This window comes from Mobula hypostoma, chromosome 2 (genome assembly GCF_963921235.1).
Source record: "Mobula hypostoma chromosome 2, sMobHyp1.1, whole genome shotgun sequence".
NCBI lineage: Eukaryota > Metazoa > Chordata > Chondrichthyes > Myliobatiformes > Myliobatidae > Mobula > Mobula hypostoma.
The window spans coordinates 42,030,228-42,048,772 of NC_086098.1; the positions used below are offsets into that span (position 1 = coordinate 42,030,228).

The following is an 18,545-nucleotide window of genomic DNA, read 5'->3' on the forward strand; positions in this document are numbered from 1 at the left end:
TCTCTGTGGGTAGAAGTTAGGGAGAGGAAGGGGTCAATAACTCTACTGGGTGTTTTTTATAGACCACCCAATAGTAACAGGAACATTCTGGAAAGGAGTAATAATAACAGGGTTGCTGTGGTGGGAGATTTTAATTTCCCAAATATTGTTTGCATCTCCCTAGAGTGAAGGGTTTAGATGGGGTAGAGTTTGTTAAGGTGTGTTCAGGAAGGTTTCTTGACACAATATGTAGATAAGCCTACAAGAGTAGAGGCTGTACTTGATCTGATATTGGGAAATGAACCTAGTGATCTCTCAGTGGGAGAGCATTTTGAAGTTAGTGATCACAATTCTATCTCCTTTACCATAGCATTGGAGAGGGATAGGAACAGGCAAGTTAGGGGAACGTTTAATTGGAGTAAGGAGAAATATGAGGCTATCAGGCAGGAACTTGGAAGCATAAATTGGGAATAGATGTTCTCAGGGAAACGTATGGAAGAAATGTGGCAAATGTACAGGGGATATTTGCATGGGGTTCTGAGTAGGAACATTCCAATGAGACATGAAAAGGATGGTAGGGTACAAGATCCGTGGTGTACAAAGGCTGTTGTAAATCTAGTCAAGAAGAAAAGAAGAGCTTACGAAAGGTTCAAAAAACTAGGCAATGATAGGAATTTAGAAGATTATAAGGCTAGCAGGAAGGAGCTTAAGAATGAAATTAGGAGAGCCAGAAGGGGACATGAGAAGGCATTGGCAGACAGGATTAAGGAAAACCTCAAGGTATACTACAAGTATATGAAGAGCAAGAGGATAAGACATGAGAGAATAGAACCAATCAAGTGTGACAGTAGAAAAATGTGTATGGGACTGGAGGAAATAGCAGAGGTACTTAATGAATACTTTGCTTCAGCATTCACTATGGAAAAAGGATCTTGGTGATTGTAGGGATGACTTACAGTGGACTGAAAAGCTTGAGAATGTAGATATTAAGGAAGAGGATGTGCTGGAGCTTTTGGAAAGCAACAAGTTGGATATGTCACTGGGACCGGATGGGATGTACCCCAGGCTACTGTGGGATGCGAGGGAGGAGATTGCTGAGCCTCTGGCAATTATCTTTGCATCATCAATGAGGACGGGAGAGGTTCCGGAGGATTGGAGGGTTGTGGATGTTGTTCCCTTATTCAAGAAAGGGAGTAGGGATAGCCCAGGAAATTATAGACCAGTGAGTCTTACTTCAGTGGTTGGTAAGTTGATGGAGAAGATCCTGAGAGGCAGGATTTATGAACATTTGGAGAGGCATAATATGATTAGGAATAGTCAGCATGGCTTTTGTCAAAGGCAGGTCATGCCTTACGAGCTAGATTGAAATTTTTGAGGATGTGACTAAACACATCAATGAAGGTAGAGCCGTAGATGAAGAGTATATGGATTTCAGCAAGGCATTTGATAAAGTACCCCATGCGAGGCTTATTGAGAAAGTAAGGAGGCATGGGATCCAAGGGGACATTGCTTTGTGGATTCAGAACTGGCTTGCCCACAGAAGGCAAAGAGTGGTTGTAGACAGGTCATATTCTGCATGGAGCTGGTGACCAGTGGTGTGTCTCAGGGATCTGTTCTGGGGCCCCAACTCTTTGTGATTTTTATAAATGACCTGGATGAGGAAGTGGAGGGATGGATTAGTAAATTTGCTGACGAAACAAAGGTTGGGTGTGTTGTGGATAGTGTGGAGAGCTGTCAGAGGTTACAATGGGACATTGATAGGACGTAAAACTGGGCTGAGAAGTGGCAGATGGAGTTCAACCCAGATAAGTGTGAGGTGGTTCATTTTGGTAGGTCAAATATGATGGCAAAATATAGCATTAATGGTAAGACTCTTGACAGTATGGAGGATCAGGGGGATCTTGGCGTCCGAGTCCATAGGATACTCACAAGTTGCTAGACAGGTTGACTCTGTGGTTAAGAAGGCATACGGTGCATTGGCCTTCAATAATCGTGGGATTGAGTTTAAGAGCTGAGAGGTAATGTTGCAGCTATATCGGACCATGGTCAGACCCCAGTTGGAGTACTGTGCTCAATTCTGGTCGCCTCACTACAGGAGGGATGTGGAAACCATAGAAAGGGTGCAGAGGAGATTTACAAGGATACTGCCTGGATTGGGGAGCATGCCTTATGAGAACAGGTTGAATGAACTCGGCCTTTTCTCCTTGGAGTGACAGAGGATGAGAGGTGACCTGATAGAGGTGTATAAGATGATGAGAGGCATTGATCATGTGGATAGTCAGAGGCTTTTCTCTGGGGCTGAAATGGCTAGCATGAGAGGGAATAGTTTTAAGGTGCATGGATGTAGGTACAGAGGAGATGTCAGGGGTAAGTTTTTTACGCAGAGAGTGGTGAGTGCGTGGAATGGGCTGCCAGCTACTGTGGTGGAGGCGGATACGATAGTGTCTTTTAAGAGACTCCCGGATGGCTACATGGAGCTTAGAAAAATAGAGAGCTATGGGTAAAGCCTAGGTAGTTCTAAGGTAGGGACATGTTTGGGACAGCTTTGTGGGTCGAAGGGCCTGTATTGTGCTGTATGTTTTCAAGGTTTCTATGTTTCTAAAAGAAACCTGATTCTTTTTACTGAAACATGTGATTCCATCTAAATGAATAGGATTGTAGTTAAGACTGCTGGATTGAATACTAGGTACAGTGTTACCTAGGTAACTTCAGTTAGAAAACTGTCTAGAATTAGGGGTCAGTCGAGAAGCAGAGCAGGAAGTTAGTTGTTCTGGCATCTGACTTCCCTGGCTGTTCCAACTTCTTGGCTATAGTATACAGATGTTATGGTTGACAAAGCTTTATATATCAGACAACGAATAGAATTGCCACCACATCCAAGGTTGTTGTGGCCAGTTACCTTCCTGATCACAAGATGATCAAGATGATCCTGGTAATTTGAACTACATAACTCATACAAGACCTTGCTGTCATGATAGATATGCCATTGTACTGCATCAGGTCTGCTTAAATTTCTACTCAATATCAAAGTTGTGGAACAAACCACCACTTTTACAATTCAGACCCTAGTTAATGCTGGAGACTTTACCAAAGCTCTTTTTCCTCTCATTCTCCTTTTCAGCATTCCTTTGGGGATGAGAATACTTTACATTTGCTCCAGCTTAGTGCATCTGATGTCACCATTGAGACAAAAATGGGATGTGAAAACACAGCCACAGATAAAGGCCAAAAGCTTTTTTGTAGGAAATGGCTTGGTGGAAGAGAAAGTGATATAACTCTTCCTACCACTTTTGCTAACTTTCCATATGCTTCTGACAGAGTTTTGAAGTTCTCAGTGCCACCACAGAAGCTCGAGCTCCTAGGCAAGAGAGGAGACTTTGAGAACATCATAATTTTTTCCCCTTTCCTTCATTCACTAACATCAAGGGTTACCTATTACATCTGTGCCACTTTTCTGCATTAACCCTATATCCTTTGATTGTCTTACTATTCAAACATCTGTCAATCTCTTTGTTGGAAAGTCCTCAGCACTCTTGAGTAAAGAATACCAGAGTCACTCCCTTTTTGGTGAAGAAATTTCTTTTCATTACTTTGTGGCCCCAATTCTAAATTGAATATGCCCACAAAATAACAAATCTCAGGGTTGTATATGATGACATATATGTACTTTGATAATAAATTTACTTTGAACTTTAAAGCACTGCCTGGGGAAATAGCATCTCTGCATTTATTCTTCCAGTCCCTGTAAGAGTTTAGTTTATTTCAATAAGATTAATTATTCTTCCATATTTATTCGATGATAAATAATATCTGCATAAATGTTTCCTCAATGAAGAATTTCCTTCCTGCCGCCTTCTGTTCCTAGGAATTAATCTGGTATACCTTTGTGAACTCCCTCTATCACATGTGTATCCTTGCTGTCCCAATCTTTACTTTAGTTCTGAAACAGGATCACATTAAATATCAAAATATTAATTGTTTCTCTACTTGCTTGCTTTACCTATACATTAACTTACAGAAATTTGCATCCAAGGATATTCACGTTTCTCCGAATACAACATTTTAAATCACTCAGGAATGAAAAAAAGTACATTCAGTTTATGTTTCTTTTTCTACTTCAATCAATAACTTTGTGGTTTTTCATTTTGAATACCATTTGCTATGTCCTTGCCCCTTCATTTTGTGTGATTACAGCTCCTTGAAATTTCCCTGCAACTTACATACTGCAATCCTGCTTTGAATCATCAACTAACCAGGACAAATTGAATGTGAACACAGATTGTGAGTAGTTAAGGCCCAGCACTGTTCCCTGTGGTAAGTCCTGTTTCCAATCTGAAAATGGCCCATTTATTTCTACTCTGTTTCTGTCCATTAATCCTCAATCTACAGTATGTTGGTATGTCATCCACAGTTTTATGGACTCTGATTTCATTTGTTAGTCTTTAGTGTCTTCCATTATCAGACACCTTTCTTGAAATCCAAATACAACACATGCATTAGCTCCTGCAAGATACAACTTCAGAAACCTCCAGTAAATCTGTTAGATGTGATATTATTTCCATAAATACATCTTAACTCTACACTATCTTATTATTTCCCAAGAGCTCCATTTACAGGGAAGACATAAAAACTCCTAGAAATACTAGAGCACTAATAGTTCAGGGAAATAAGGAAGTAAAATAACTGTGTTTTCATAAAAATATACTACTAGAGAGACTAACAACATTAAAAGTTGATAATACCTATAGACCTTACAATCCACATCCCATAGCCCTGAAAATAATTGCTATAAAGAAAGCAAATACTTTGGTTACCATCCTCTGGATTCTGTAGATGAGGAAATGCTTCCTAGAGATTGGAGGGTAACAAATGATAGCCAACTATATTAGAAAGAATAATGAGAAGAAAAAAAGGAACTACAAACCTGTTAGTCTGACATTAGTAGCTGGGTAATACTAGAATCTAAATTAAATTATAAACTATCAAGATGCTTTTAAAATAAGAATAGGACTATGCAGAGTCAACATGGAGGAACACAGAGTCTGGTGGAAGAACTCGGTGGGTTGGGCAGGAGGGAAGAAACTGTCAACGTACCCTGCATCAACATTGATATTTTCTTTCCTCTACCCCTGATGCCTCTTGACACATTGCGTTCTTCCAGTAGTTCGCGTATTGTTCCAGATTCCAGCATCTGCAGACTCTTGTGTCTCCCGTGTCAACATGGATTTCTGAAAGGAAAATCATGTTAGAATTTTGTGAGAATGTATCTAGTTATTCATCATTTATATGAATGATATGGCTGAGAAGATCGAATACCACATTTCCAAGTTTGCTGATGATACAAAACTAGATTTGACTATGAGTCAGGAGAGGGTGGAGGGGAGGAAATGTTAAAGGGATTCACAGACAGGTAGAGTAAGAAGGCAAGCACATGGCAAAGGCAGTATAATGTGGAAAAATATGGTTATTTCTTTTGATGCATAAACAAAAAGGCAGGATATTTTTTAAATGGTGAGAAATTATGTAACACTGTTGTTTAAAGGGGCCAAGGTAAGTTGTGGGTATAACAAACAATTAATAAAAAATTAGTCTTCAGAACAAGAGGATATGGGTACAAAAAGTTTTCTGCTTTGACAATGGACATAGGGTCTTAGACTATAAACACATGAAAATCTGCAGATGCTGGAAATCCAAAACAACACACACAAAATGCTGGAGGAACTCAGCAGGTCAGGCAGCATCTATTGAAAAGAGTAAGCAGTCAACTGTTTTCTCTTTTTCATAGATGCTGCTTGACCTGCTAAGTTCCTCCAACATTTTGTGGGTCTTAGACTGTACCTGGTGTATTGTGAACAGTTTTGACTCTTATCTAAAAAGGAGTACAACAAAGATTTTGCCAATTGCATAGGTGGAATGATTCATTGGATTCAGCCCTCAATGGCTGGAAGAATGAGAGACAATTTCATTGAAGCTTACAAAATTCTTACAGGGCTCAACACGCTGGGTGAAGAAGAATGTTTCCCATGGGCAATTCAATTTCAGAATGAGACTAGATCATTTAGGACTGAAAGAGGAGAAATTTTTTCACATGGAGGGTGGTGAATTTTTGGAATTCTCTTCCCCAAAAGTCTGTGGAGACTCAGCCCTTGAGCTCATACAAAACAGAGATTAATCGATTTCTGGATATTAACGACATGGAGGGAATACAGATGGGAGAGGAAATGGTTTTGAAGTGAAAGATCAATCATGATCATGTTGGGGCTCAGTGGGACATATGACCCACTGGATCATGATCTTTTGTTACCAAGTTCCTTAATAATAGTTTACAACTTTACTCTTGTCAGGTTAGTTGGTCTGCAGTTCCTAACTTCTTTCTTAAATAGTAGGGTTACTTAGGCTACCTTTAAAATTCTGAGAAACTTTCTTGAATTGCTGAAGAATGGAAGATGCTTGTGCTTTTTATATATATATATATATATATATATATGTATATATGAGTTGGACTTGCCTGTAAAGTTTTACTTGGAGTGGAGAGCAAAGGTAGAGGAAGGGGAAGGGGGAAGAGAAAAAGGGAGGAAGCCTGGATAATGAAAGGAAGGAGGGATCAAGTGGAAGGAGTTGATGGAATAAAGGTGTCAGGGTGGCTGAAAAGGGGCAAGGGTTTGGAGGAGATTATGCAACGGGAGAAACCTTAAGGAGAGGGATCCAAGAGTGGAAGGACAGAGGTAGGAGGAGCCATTGGAAGTGAGTGGATGAGAGCAGGGAAGATGAAGAGGAAATGGTAGGCAAGACCAAGTGCCTGAGACCACCTGTTTATGAGCGAGAGTTAACAAGCATTTGGGCATGTCTGTCTGGATATTAATTCCAGAAAGCTCTTGCCACTAGACAAGTCCTCTTCCGGTCTGTTCATTTCACCTTTTATTTGCTCAGGTTTTCAAACATTCCAAATCAACCATAAAGGGAAGATTGCCAAGAAAATGCACATTTCGAATGAACTTCTGATTTGTTTCAAATTAAGTCTGTTTTTCAGTTGGGACATCGTTACATAGGAAGAAAACGTCTGGCGAGATTTCCACAAATGACGCTGTACAGGAGAATTTTTAAAAAAAACTTTCTAAAAAAATCTTCGTAAATTTACTTGAACTAATATTGCACATGAGGATCACCATGAAGCCCCTGTTGACTTAAAGGTGTAGACCCTCTAAGTTTTGTGTGATCCAGTGAGATCTTGTGTTGAAATTACACCGTATGTTTATTTAAAAGACGCTCTTTCTCCCATCCATTGAAGTTTATGTTAATTTCACAAGAATCCACGGAGAGTTTCGTCTCGGCCCGGTCGTCAGTGAAACCTGAACAACAAAGGCTGGAGCTGAACGTAACCGAAACGGCTGGGAATTTTCCACAACGCCATTTTCTACAATGTGACCCAGCTTTGCAAATCAAGCAAGAGCAGGTTCGGAGATTTGCAACAATAAATGAAAGAGCGGGGCAGGGAGCAGGCGACAGGCAAAATAAAGGGGGATGGTCACGCCACCTCACCGGGTTGATACTGTTTAAATTAGGCTATATTATTTTTTTTAATTGGGAAGTGAGTTTTCGGGAGACGATCCGAATTCTTCTTCGAGGATAAAATGTGCAAAAGTAAATGCTTTTAATTTGTTTTCCGGAATGGGAATAGAAAAAAAATGTCTGGTTACTGCAAGAAGGTTGGAATTTCACTAATCTTCCTCTTACCCAGGCCCAGATTATCAGCAAATACTTAGGCATCTGTAAGCGGACAAAAAAAATGTTTGCGAATGTGTTGCGACGAGTTAGAAGCAGAGTGGGTCATGGATGAAAGTGGAGCTCGGCCTCGATGGTGGTGACGTCTCCTGTCAGTTTGAGAATTAGAACCCAAACGTCAGATGAGCCACCCAAGTGTCGTCATTTACTGCGGCAATTTTATATAAACGGGGCTCGGCACAGAATCGCTCGTTTGCTGGTTAAAGAAAAAATGCATTGCGCAGTTTAAAAAAATAATGATGCAATATTTTGTTATTTGCAGTTTTAGACGTGTCACTTCAATACATTTGCAGTTAAACAATGACGATACGCTACATCTATCTATCTATATATCTATCTATATATTCTCATTGGAGAAAGAGAAACGCTTTTGTGAACCAGTTGTTTAAAGTTAACACGCCAGCCTTCATTTTAGGAACATTTTCTGAACGGTTCAGAAGCTTAACGTCGTTTTTTTTACTTCCCACCCAAGAGTGAGTTTACAGCACCTGACCTTGGCCTTTGTGGGGGATGGTGTAGAGTGGGTGGGACGGCGGTGAAGAGTGAATTAGTTCAAGATCTCCAGTCAACTGGCTGCATTCATTTTTTTTCGCGTCGCGATTCCATTACGTATGTTTTAAAAAAAAATAAGCGTTAGAATCTTCATTTGGTGTTTTGAGAGGAATATGAGTTATGCACTAGGAGTCAAGGGCATTTTTGCATTTCTGTGGCAATCGCCGAGTGACCGAATGTTTAGACACAGATCAAAGACCGCGACGTTTACAGTTGAGTTTTTTTTATGCCATAGCGGAGTTTGCCCTTTTGCTGGAAGTGACCTAAAAGGCAACTAAGAGCAGATAATTAAGCCACTGCTTGACCGCATGGTATTAAAAACAAGGCATGTTGGGAATACGTACCAAATTTCAGCCTGGAAGCTCGAAAGAAAATTAAAGCGACACTTTCTAGGGCAACGAACACAAAAATGCTGGAGGAACTCAGCAGGTCAGGCAGCGTCTATGGAGGGAAATGAACGTTTCGGGCGGAGACCCTTCATCAGGATTTCAAGCGCAATTTTGCAAAGGAATGGCAACGAATAAATCAGGGATACCAATAAATGGATGCAAATAATATTTTGCAGGAAGTTGTTTCCAAATTGTGACCATTCAAGTAAGCTCCTATAAAATACATGATCTAATTTCAGGGACCATTCCGGGGTGCCCTGCTGGGTATGGATAAACGTCCCTTAGCGCCCGCGTCAAGTACTTTAGCGCCCCCTAACTTCAATAAAAATTGTAATCAAAATCGTCACAGATCACATCTGGAGGTCACAGTTGTGAAAGGGTTTCGCTTTATTTGCGGACAGTTAGGATTGATCGCACTCTAATCTATATTTATGTAGTATTGATTACAAATGGCGAGAATGTAGAGGTGGAAATTACCAAATCACAAGATGTGTAGTTCCCAAAATAAGCATTTGCTATGTGCAACGCTGATTTTGAACAACTTTTTTGAAGCCCAGCCGAAATGTAAAGCGGTGAAGTTAGTTTATTCAAATAAAAAAGGCAAATCTAAACGTAATTAATTGTGTTTTGACCATCTTGTTAAGTACCAAAAAACTCAAACGTTTAATCAAGCGCACATGTTTTATGAACGTACGGTATTTGTTGCTTTTCCAAACACGGTGGAACAGGAGATTTCTTACAACGTTAAAAATACTGGTAGCTTTTCACTGGTGTCAAGAGGCAAATAAACAAGTTTGTAATGTTGTAATTAAAATATGTGAATCATTATCTTTTATCACCTGCACATATATGTTTTGGAGTGATTTCGTAGGTTGAAGTCCCACCATGGCTTATAGCTGTTGTAAGCTTGCGTAAATACTGTGAACCGACATTGCCATTGGTGCCATCGTCAAAAGTGCAGATGTAAAGAAATTCATGAATTGCTTCTTGATACCATGGAAGGGAAGATGCAGATTTTTACGTCAGTTATCTCTGAGAAATGGTAAGACAGTTACCTTGAAAGGTTTGAGACCGGCGGTGTAAAAAAAAGGAACACCCCGGTGACAGGCCTAAGAACACGTATGCAACAGTTGTAAAATTCGCCATTGTTGAACATGCATTGTTAAGCTATGATGGACATGTATGTTATTTTTATCTGATTTGTGTAGATTTCCTATAGATAGAATTTCTACTAAAGGTTATTTAAAAAAACAATAAACATAACAACGAAGGAGGTGCAATTACACATCCTAATAACCATGATTTTATTTGATACTTAAACTGAGATATGATTTGAATAAACGTTACTTGAATGAAGTATGGACTTCAATATTGTAATCACTGAAACTCACTCCTTTGCCATATGGGTATCCAAACTAAAATTCGCAGACGATAAGTTTCCATGTTCGACAACTTCGAACTTGGAAATGTTTTCTTCATGTTGCAATCAAAGGAGTGAGTCTCCTTTGTTATGGTGCCTGATATTTTACCCGTAAGTAAGACCAACGGTTAAAATGTTGAACAGAAAATAATCCGGAATTATATCCTTTCAGAATGATAATCTTGCTCTTCACAGGCACTTGTGCAAGGGTAACCTTTGGATTTAGTGACGACATTTAGAGCAGGTCTATTGCCCCTCTCGTTTTCTTTCAAGATGAAAAACAAATTACGTATCTCATGGATAACTGATATAAAGACTTCTTAATTTCCTTTTGCGGGCACCAGGAACTTGACGGAATTTTTTAAGAATGATCAGTTCATTTGAGACTTTTTTAAATACATAATCCTGGGAGAAATGATTCCAACCCAAACCCCATATGCCCTTGTTTAGCAGATTAACTGGTTAACTCAGATTTAAGTTTAAATGCAAAACGTGGTGGTTATTACAAAAAGACCCGAAAGCCAATTGACTATGAATATTTTACCGTCAAATACTAGCCAATACAAAGATCAATAAATACTATCAAATTACCATTATATAATATAATGTAACTAATCTATATTCTGCTTTTAAACTAATTAGCCATATCTTGACAGCAGTACTTAATATTTTAGTTTGAAATCATGTGGTAAGTGTAATAGCTTATTTTATCAACATATAGCATTGATTTAATTAAACAGGAAATACACATTATTATGAAATATATTTGGGATTTACATTCCAATTCCCACATATATGTAACAATTAGATTGGTTAGTGTGCCAAAGAAGAACCTTAGTAATAATACGCCGAATGGTATCGTAAAACATGACCCTCTGATTTTTTTTATCTAGTTCGTTTTGAAATACGGCCTTCCTGAAGGCAGCAGCAGCAAAATTCTGTTTAAGGTTAAGTTAAGAAAACAAAACCAGTTTGGAGATTTGGCACTTGGTTGGAGAGAATAAATTACTTTTTAATGACAAAAGAAGTTTAAACAGTGTTTTATAAATTCCGAATCAATCTTCTGACTCCAGCTAGAGCTCCACTGTGCGATCTTAGTGTCAGACTTGAACATACTAACTGTATCGATAAGCAGAATTTTATTTGTTGACCTTCACGAATCTATGATAGAGGTTTTATTGCATTGAAATTTAGTTCTTGACTTCAACTTACTTTGTCCGTGGAGACAGAATGGAAATTAGAATTTTAAAAGTTTTAATTGGTCCGTGGTATGATCAAATAAATCGAGAAGGAGGTGGGATATTCAGAAGATACCATTAATTTAAAATAATATGGGGGTAAGCCGGACACATGGTAGTTAATGAATTTTTATTAATTTTAGCAGGTGATATTGCCAAGGTTGGGGTATTTGTTTACTGATCTCGAGGTCAAGGGATGGAAAAGTGAGAGAGCTGCGTTGAGTAGGTCGGGCTTTAGGACTGCGCGGAAGCCGGGCTCTACCCGGTAGGACTCTGCAGTAAGTGCAGGGGACCTCAAGGAGGCCGCGCCGGCTGGGGAGGACGCTGGAAGAAGCAGCCGAGGGAAAAGGTCCAGGCCTGGATTGGCAACGGGTAATTTACACTCCGATCACTATTAAACTCATCAGCTAATCAATATATTTTCCGATCTTCAACTTTTCGAGGCGATTGCAAACCAAGAAGCAGTAAAAGATGGTGATGTTTTTCCTTTTAATGGGGGTTGGGTGGGGGTAGAGGTTCCATCAGAGGCTCTTTGCAGATGTGCCCTCCCGTATATTTTAACGATTGTTCACTTTCACCGTGAACTTGGGAGGTTTGGATCGGGAGGAACTGCGTTCCCCGATGAAACGGAGGAGGTGTCCGAGATCTAAAATACTCGTTCAGTGTAATCTGGTCGAGTCCGTGCGTGTGATTTTGTTTTTAAAGGCTTGCATCGAACAAAAATGTAGCTAAGCCTTGGTACGTGTTAGTATTCTCTGCAGCTAAAGCCAGTTTATCATCTGAAGCTTGGCTATCTTCCAAAACTCCACTACTATGGTCAGTCTCTGGCACATCCACTGCTCGCTTTCTAACAGCACTGGCTGATCAAAATGGCATCAGATTCTCCAGCAGCGCAGCCCATTGCAGAATTGTGTTTTATTTCCCAGCAATAATAACGATCTCCGAGGATTATTGTTGCGCGAGAGGAATCACGATGGACGTACCTTGCCCCACCTGCACGCAAACCTGGGTGGTGGTGCTGGGTGTGTGTCGGGGCGGGGGGTGTGGGAAGGGGTAATGGTTGCTGATAAAAAATTATAGACGTTATATACTTATATGCATATTCACATACAGATATCTGTCCCCGCTAAACATGTCAGTGTGTGTTTTATATTTTGTTTCCATAATGTCACTTTGATCAGCAACAAAGTGCAGCAGTTGCTACGTACATTACATAATCAAGCCCGAAGATCTTCGGTGTATCCCGTTTTTGTGGGCGTTACGATTCTGGGATTTTTCCTTACATTTAGTTTAAAAGTTAGTACATTTTTGTGAAAGTGGATGTTTTTCTTGCAATTGTGTGTCGTTTATATATAATATATATGTATATACTTTGCCCCGTTAACACGGAGATTGGTCTGTTTGATGCAGTTTACTGCAAATGACCTGCATAAAAGGGTCATCTGAATAATTTTGGGAATGTCATGATTTAAATGAACCCTTATGCCGTTTTTCCCCCACTGAAACCGTCTATGAAGGTTAACCTGAAGTTTAAAGTCAGCAGACGCCATGTTAGCGAGCTATTCCCAATGATTCTAGATAAAGGACGGGGAAAAAAGCAATGGAAGGCTCCAGAAAATCTTTCTCACTGCCAAGTACAACATCACACATGGCAAATGCATCAAGGATTTTCCATAGCAACAGGTGCTCAGTCCATTATTTTGACGGGGCGTTATTTTTCCCTCATCCTCCAACGTTTCTATTATTGTAACACTGATACACAGTAATCAGTTATAGTACAGTCAGACTCGCTGAGGTCACCGTTTCTGAGTCAAAACACAGACCAAAGCTCTAATTATTAATCAGATCACAACCCGATGTTTCGAGGAAACAGCTTGTATTCTTATTTTTGTTCTCTGTGTTAACTATGGGGCTGTATTTATTTACACGTTGAGAAATGTTGGTTTCTATTTCAATTACAATCATATTATTTTACTTTGCCAACCCACAGCTGTGGCCAGACAGTTTTTATTCGGGCTGTTCTTTTGAATCGCAAGGATCAACTAAAAAAGCCGAATCGTTTTTGGAAAACACTTAATCCAGTAATGTAATACGTAACATGTAATACGACAGGAGCACCGGATATTTCAAGGGGATCCAGGAGTATCATTCGACTTTGTTATATATTTCAATTGTCCCCACATACTACGACTAGTTTCCGATCGAGTGAGAGAGATACATAAAAATGTTGGACGGGAGATTCTTGCCAGTGAGGTGCAGAAAGCAGGGAATCTGTGCTGATTTGAAGTGTTGCTGACAAGCTTGACAAAGATGAGGGGAAAATGGAAAATGCTGACCAAGCAGAACGTGAGAATGAAACGCCGCTAATAAAATAAAAAAAGGAGATGTATTGTATTTGAAAAGGGTCCCTCTCCTCTGGTCAAAGCGAGTAAAGCAACAAAATGCGCATTTTGGCACCATGTCAAAACCGCCATGTTATAACAGAGAGAGAAAGAGAGGAGAGGGGGGAAACTCATTCAATGTGATAGTGATCTGTTACGGACTTTTTTTTCCAAGGGGAGACAGATACGACAATAATGTCCGGCCGGTTGTCCAACTGTAGACGGCCTGACGTTTACTGACGATCTGTACGATGCTTATTAGAAAAAAATGGTTGGGAACAACTGTCCATCTCCTAACTGAGCGCCACTGCCTGGAACGGCTATCATTTTCGCTAAGGTGGCAAGAGCCACGGCTGCTAAAATAACTGAAGACATTAAGAAATCACTCGAGCCCTGATTTGACGGTTCCAAAATCATCATTTGCTTTCTTTCTGTTTTGAATTTTTTTTTGCAGACAAGGGAAGGCTGAAGGACAGAAGGCACTCCTCCGCTTTATTACATCTAAAATATAGCAATCTATAAAATCAGATCCCATGATGCCGTCCAATACCAACACAAACCCTGCCCCGGAAGAAGGAGTTGAGACACAGATGGTAAGAAATTACCCCTTAAATTTTTAGCACTTTGCACTTTATTCTTTGCATTTCTTTGTTGTTCCCGTAACCGGGTTGGTGTAGGTCGGCAGGACCGGGTCCGATCTTCGCCAACGCTCGGCCACGTTCGGGCGAAATCCCCTCGTTTCTTCCCCTGCCTGTCTGAACTCCTTCCCTGCCCCGGGGTTGGGATCTTACTGAGTGCACCTTGGACATATTTTTTCCCGGGGGGGGGGCCGGTTAGTTAGTAGTGGTGTCGACCTATCAGGCGTTGCATTCTGGGATTGTCGCATAGCGCAGGCGAAAAAATAGTAAGCACCAACTTTGAACTCTTTGCACTCATGGGGTGGGGGGGCGGTGTTGGTCGGAAGGGCCCCGTAGCTCCATCTCTCTAGGGCCGTCTAGGCAGCCCCTCCCCCTCGGGCGGCCCTCCGCACGGCGTGAGGGCGGGCGCGCAGATCACCAGGAGCATCATTTCCACATCAGTGCGCCCTCCCTTCAGTTGGCATCAAGGTCAAGTTCCGCAAGATCAAGAGACCTCGGCCGGGCGGTTAGTGCATCCAGTTTACGGACCAGCCACCCCCCCCTTCTTTCTGCAGGGAGGTGGGAGCCTGGTGACAGCGCCAAAGACACTTGGCCGTTAAGCTGATGGGCATCTCCACTGCATTATATCAGCTGGTTTGTTGTGGTGCTGATGTAATGTGCCAGCTCGTACTAAACAGAGAACGAACTTTCTTTCCACTTCATCGGATGACTGGCCTTGAAACCATTGATTACTTGAATGTAGTTTGTTAAATCACTCTCAAGACATCTAGCTTTGGAAATATTAAACTGTAAGGAAGCGCAGTGGGCTTGATGTGGAATGCTTAGCAATCGCCCTTGCTCTTGAGTTCAGAATGTAAGCAATATGGGGCGAAAATTGCCACTGTTGTTACTGTATATAAATCTAGTTCCCAAAGTCATAGCGTAACTTCAAAACAAGAATAAAAACATCAGACTGTCCCAGATTAGTTGAGGACTTTAATTCATCTCTAAATTGATACGTCTTGCGTTACTTCTGTTCCCATAAAGTTAGGTTTACCCGTGCCAGAATTATTCTGCAATTAGTCAACAGAAAAATTTGGCTTATGTAACAGTGAGTAAACACCAAGCTTTTCAAACTTCTTAAAGTGAGTTTCACTTTCGGGTGGTGTTCATTGCGGCAAATAAGAACGTTGAGTTCAACAACAGCACCTGACTGTGGTTTGAATAGCTAATAGTCCAAGGCCTTTGTTATGATTAAATTCTTGATGCCCTTTAAAGCAAAGCTGTCAAATGAGAATCATTGTTTAAAAATTAAAATTTTCAGTCAGTTCCCATCTCTCTTAAATGTGTCTGTACCATAAATAATCACTTTAGGTGGTGATATTCCAAATGTAGCCACTGGAAGGTAAGTAAGATTGACATAGATTATCATACTGCCTGATTTTTCCCTCCCGTGTCCAGAGGTGTCTTATTTCAGCTCTATATCTCTTTTATCCTGCACTTAATTGGAAGCTCACTGTGAGTTCACTGTGATCCCAGAGTAAGTCTTCCCTCTCTGTCACACATCTTGGTCCAAAAGCTGCATGTTTCTTGGGCAAGCTTTAATGGTATGTATATATTTTTAAATAATCTCTTTATAAAGTTTTTTAAAAACAAGTTCAATCATATCCCTTCCCTGTTGGTTATGATTACATCATTTACAGCTATGAAAAAGAAATGGATACCTTTTGAAGTTGCTAGCATATCTGTTTTGTGCTTAATTAACCCTTTTGTCTAACTGTAAGTGGAAATCATTATTCAAGGTTAAGACTAAAATATATGACAACTAGTATATGAAATTCCTTGCCGTGATTTAATTTATAGAGTATCTATTCAGTTTTACTCCGTAAAGGTATAACATGTTTAACTCCAGTTTTCTTTGACAAGTTTTAAAGGAAATTATGAGTATAAACTCCTAGGATATTGTGCAAATTTTATCACCTCTGTGGAATCCGTAAGTTTAATACTGAATAGTGGATGAATCCCCATCCATAGTGAGGTGTTGCTCCACTCGCTACATTAACAAGCTATCTCTTTTCTTTGTCTGGTTGTCTCAATTTCTTTGATTTTTTTTGCAATTTGCTGACTGACCTTTGTCTGTTCATCCATGTTTCTCTTTCTGCCTCCTTTGCAGGTTGCCCTTGTTTCTCTCTCTCTTTCTCACTCTTTCTCTCTGACTCTTTGAACTTGCTCTGCTGCATTTTGTAGGACTATAATTCTTTTTGTAAATATATGCCTTCAATCATGTCCCTTCGTTGTTGTCATCCTGCTTACCATAAAGGAATCATCTATCTTGCACACAATGCTTATCAACACAAATGCATGTGCATTAGCTCAATTGCTGCTGCTATTGTGACATTACAATCACAGCTGTTGCTGTTCCCATCTTTATCACAGTCCCATATTACATAGAATTAAAATGTTGCTCTTTATATCAAAAGTGTTAGAAATGACTGATAACTGTCAAAATAAGCTGTTTTATTTTGTCCCACCTTCACTGAATCAACCCTTCTGGGAAATAATTTAATATGCAAGTTATTCAACACAGATGCAGCCATTGTGATACAAAGGCAGATGATCAGGGCAGTGACATGTCATTCCTTATAGTGCCCTTCCATAACAAAACAGAGGTTGTATACCATTAGGAATACTTTTAAAGTTTTCTGTTAAATTTTGGAAATAATTTTAAAAGTAATTGAAATTATACTGGACGTAACCTATCAGTGCAGTGAAATGGATACTGCAAATTGAATTTAGAATTTTGTAGAATTTTAAGAATTCTTGTTACATGTTAGTATTTAATTTTTGCTGACATAGTCCATTTTTCATTGTGCATACAGTATATGCAATAAGGGTGTTTGGATTGTCTAGTACTGTGATTAATTTTGCTGATAGTAACATGGGGTTTTCATTAAAGTCACACAGATCCCATGTTTGTTTGGATTTGTTTTGTATTTGGAGCTGCACCTAAGTTCATAACAAGCAGCAAGTGTAGAGTCATAGATCTGCTGCACTGATTTTGCATAAATTTGGTGTTATTTTGAAATTAATAGCACCGTTGTATTAATTTGTGCTCGCTTGTAACAAGGATCTTTAGTGAAACTTGCAAGTGTGCTTGGTACTTCATGTTGTGTAAATCCTAGCAACTGAATTGTTTGCTGCTAAGTTCCTCCAGCATTTTGTTTGTGTTGAGCTGAGTTGTTTAATTTTCTGTAAGAATAATGTTTCATTGATACTGATGGATTTATGATGTTGCTGAAGTAAAATAGCATTGTTTGGAACAGTGAGTTGAATATAGATAGAAATTGTGCCAGGACATAATTTTCAAAACTTTGTTTCTCTTAGCTTAGTCTTTTTGAAGTTTCATAAAAACAATTTAGAGGTAGGCCTTCATGTAAAGTTATCGTTTCACATCTTTTAAATAAAAGATCTAATTTTTTACCACAATTTAAGTTCACTTAAGTACTAAGTTGTGATTTTGTTTCCTTGCATTGAAGCAACACTTGTGCAAAGAGATACATAAAAGAAACAATGAAAGTTGTAACTAATGACTATGAAACAATGTGGATTTTGATGAATGTAATCTGAAAATTGAAGCACTTTGTGGTTCTAGAAAGATAGAATGAAACAATTGTACCATGCAAATGACAACCACATTACGGTATAGGACATTTTACTTTTTCAGGCAACATGATTAGTTATTCAACTATAAAATGGCCTTTGGCAGGGTAATCACTTTAAAGAGGTATATACGTACATATTTCATGCAGTAGAGTTTTTCAGTGGTGCCAATTAGTAGTTTGTCTTACCCAGCCAGTTGCCGACATCTCCCTGACACCCAGCATGCTAGTATTAAATGCATCTGGCTGAAAACTAAGTTTAATGTTAAGCTTGATGTCTTGCCCTTGGACCACTTTGACGTGTATTACTTTAATTTTATTTTTACGAAAGAACCAGCAAGAAAAGGAGTTCATTGATCAGTTCAATTGGTGTTTCTTGAAAACTTTGTAACTACCGCCTAAAACAAAGCTATACTCAAATGTTGGAACCTTGATGGTTATAAATGTCTTGTCAGTCATTAATTCTAGATCACTAACTTAAAGTACAAGATTGAATTGAAGAATATAAATGAAATAATTACTTAGCCA

The 18,545-nt window shown here is 39.5% G+C and overlaps 1 protein-coding gene across 11 annotated transcripts in view; it reads left to right on the plus strand.

The window, feature by feature from the left end:
• The first annotated feature begins 11,592 nt into the window (after positions 1–11,592).
• dnmt3ab (DNA (cytosine-5-)-methyltransferase 3 alpha b) overlaps positions 11,593–18,545 on the plus strand; it is a 523,149-nt gene continuing 516,196 nt past the window's right edge. For 8 of the 11 annotated variants that reach the window (XM_063036199.1, XM_063036207.1, XM_063036267.1 and 5 more), the window contains exons 1-2: positions 11,593–11,732; positions 14,196–14,334. In XM_063036199.1, the coding sequence (XP_062892269.1) occupies positions 14,275–14,334 (60 nt within the window). In that variant the 5' untranslated portion in view covers positions 11,593–11,732; positions 14,196–14,274. Of the gene's footprint in view, positions 11,733–14,195; positions 14,335–14,787; positions 14,885–18,545 lie in introns of those variants that run through there. The other 3 variants (XM_063036293.1, XM_063036252.1, XM_063036284.1) reach the window with 3 other exon arrangements.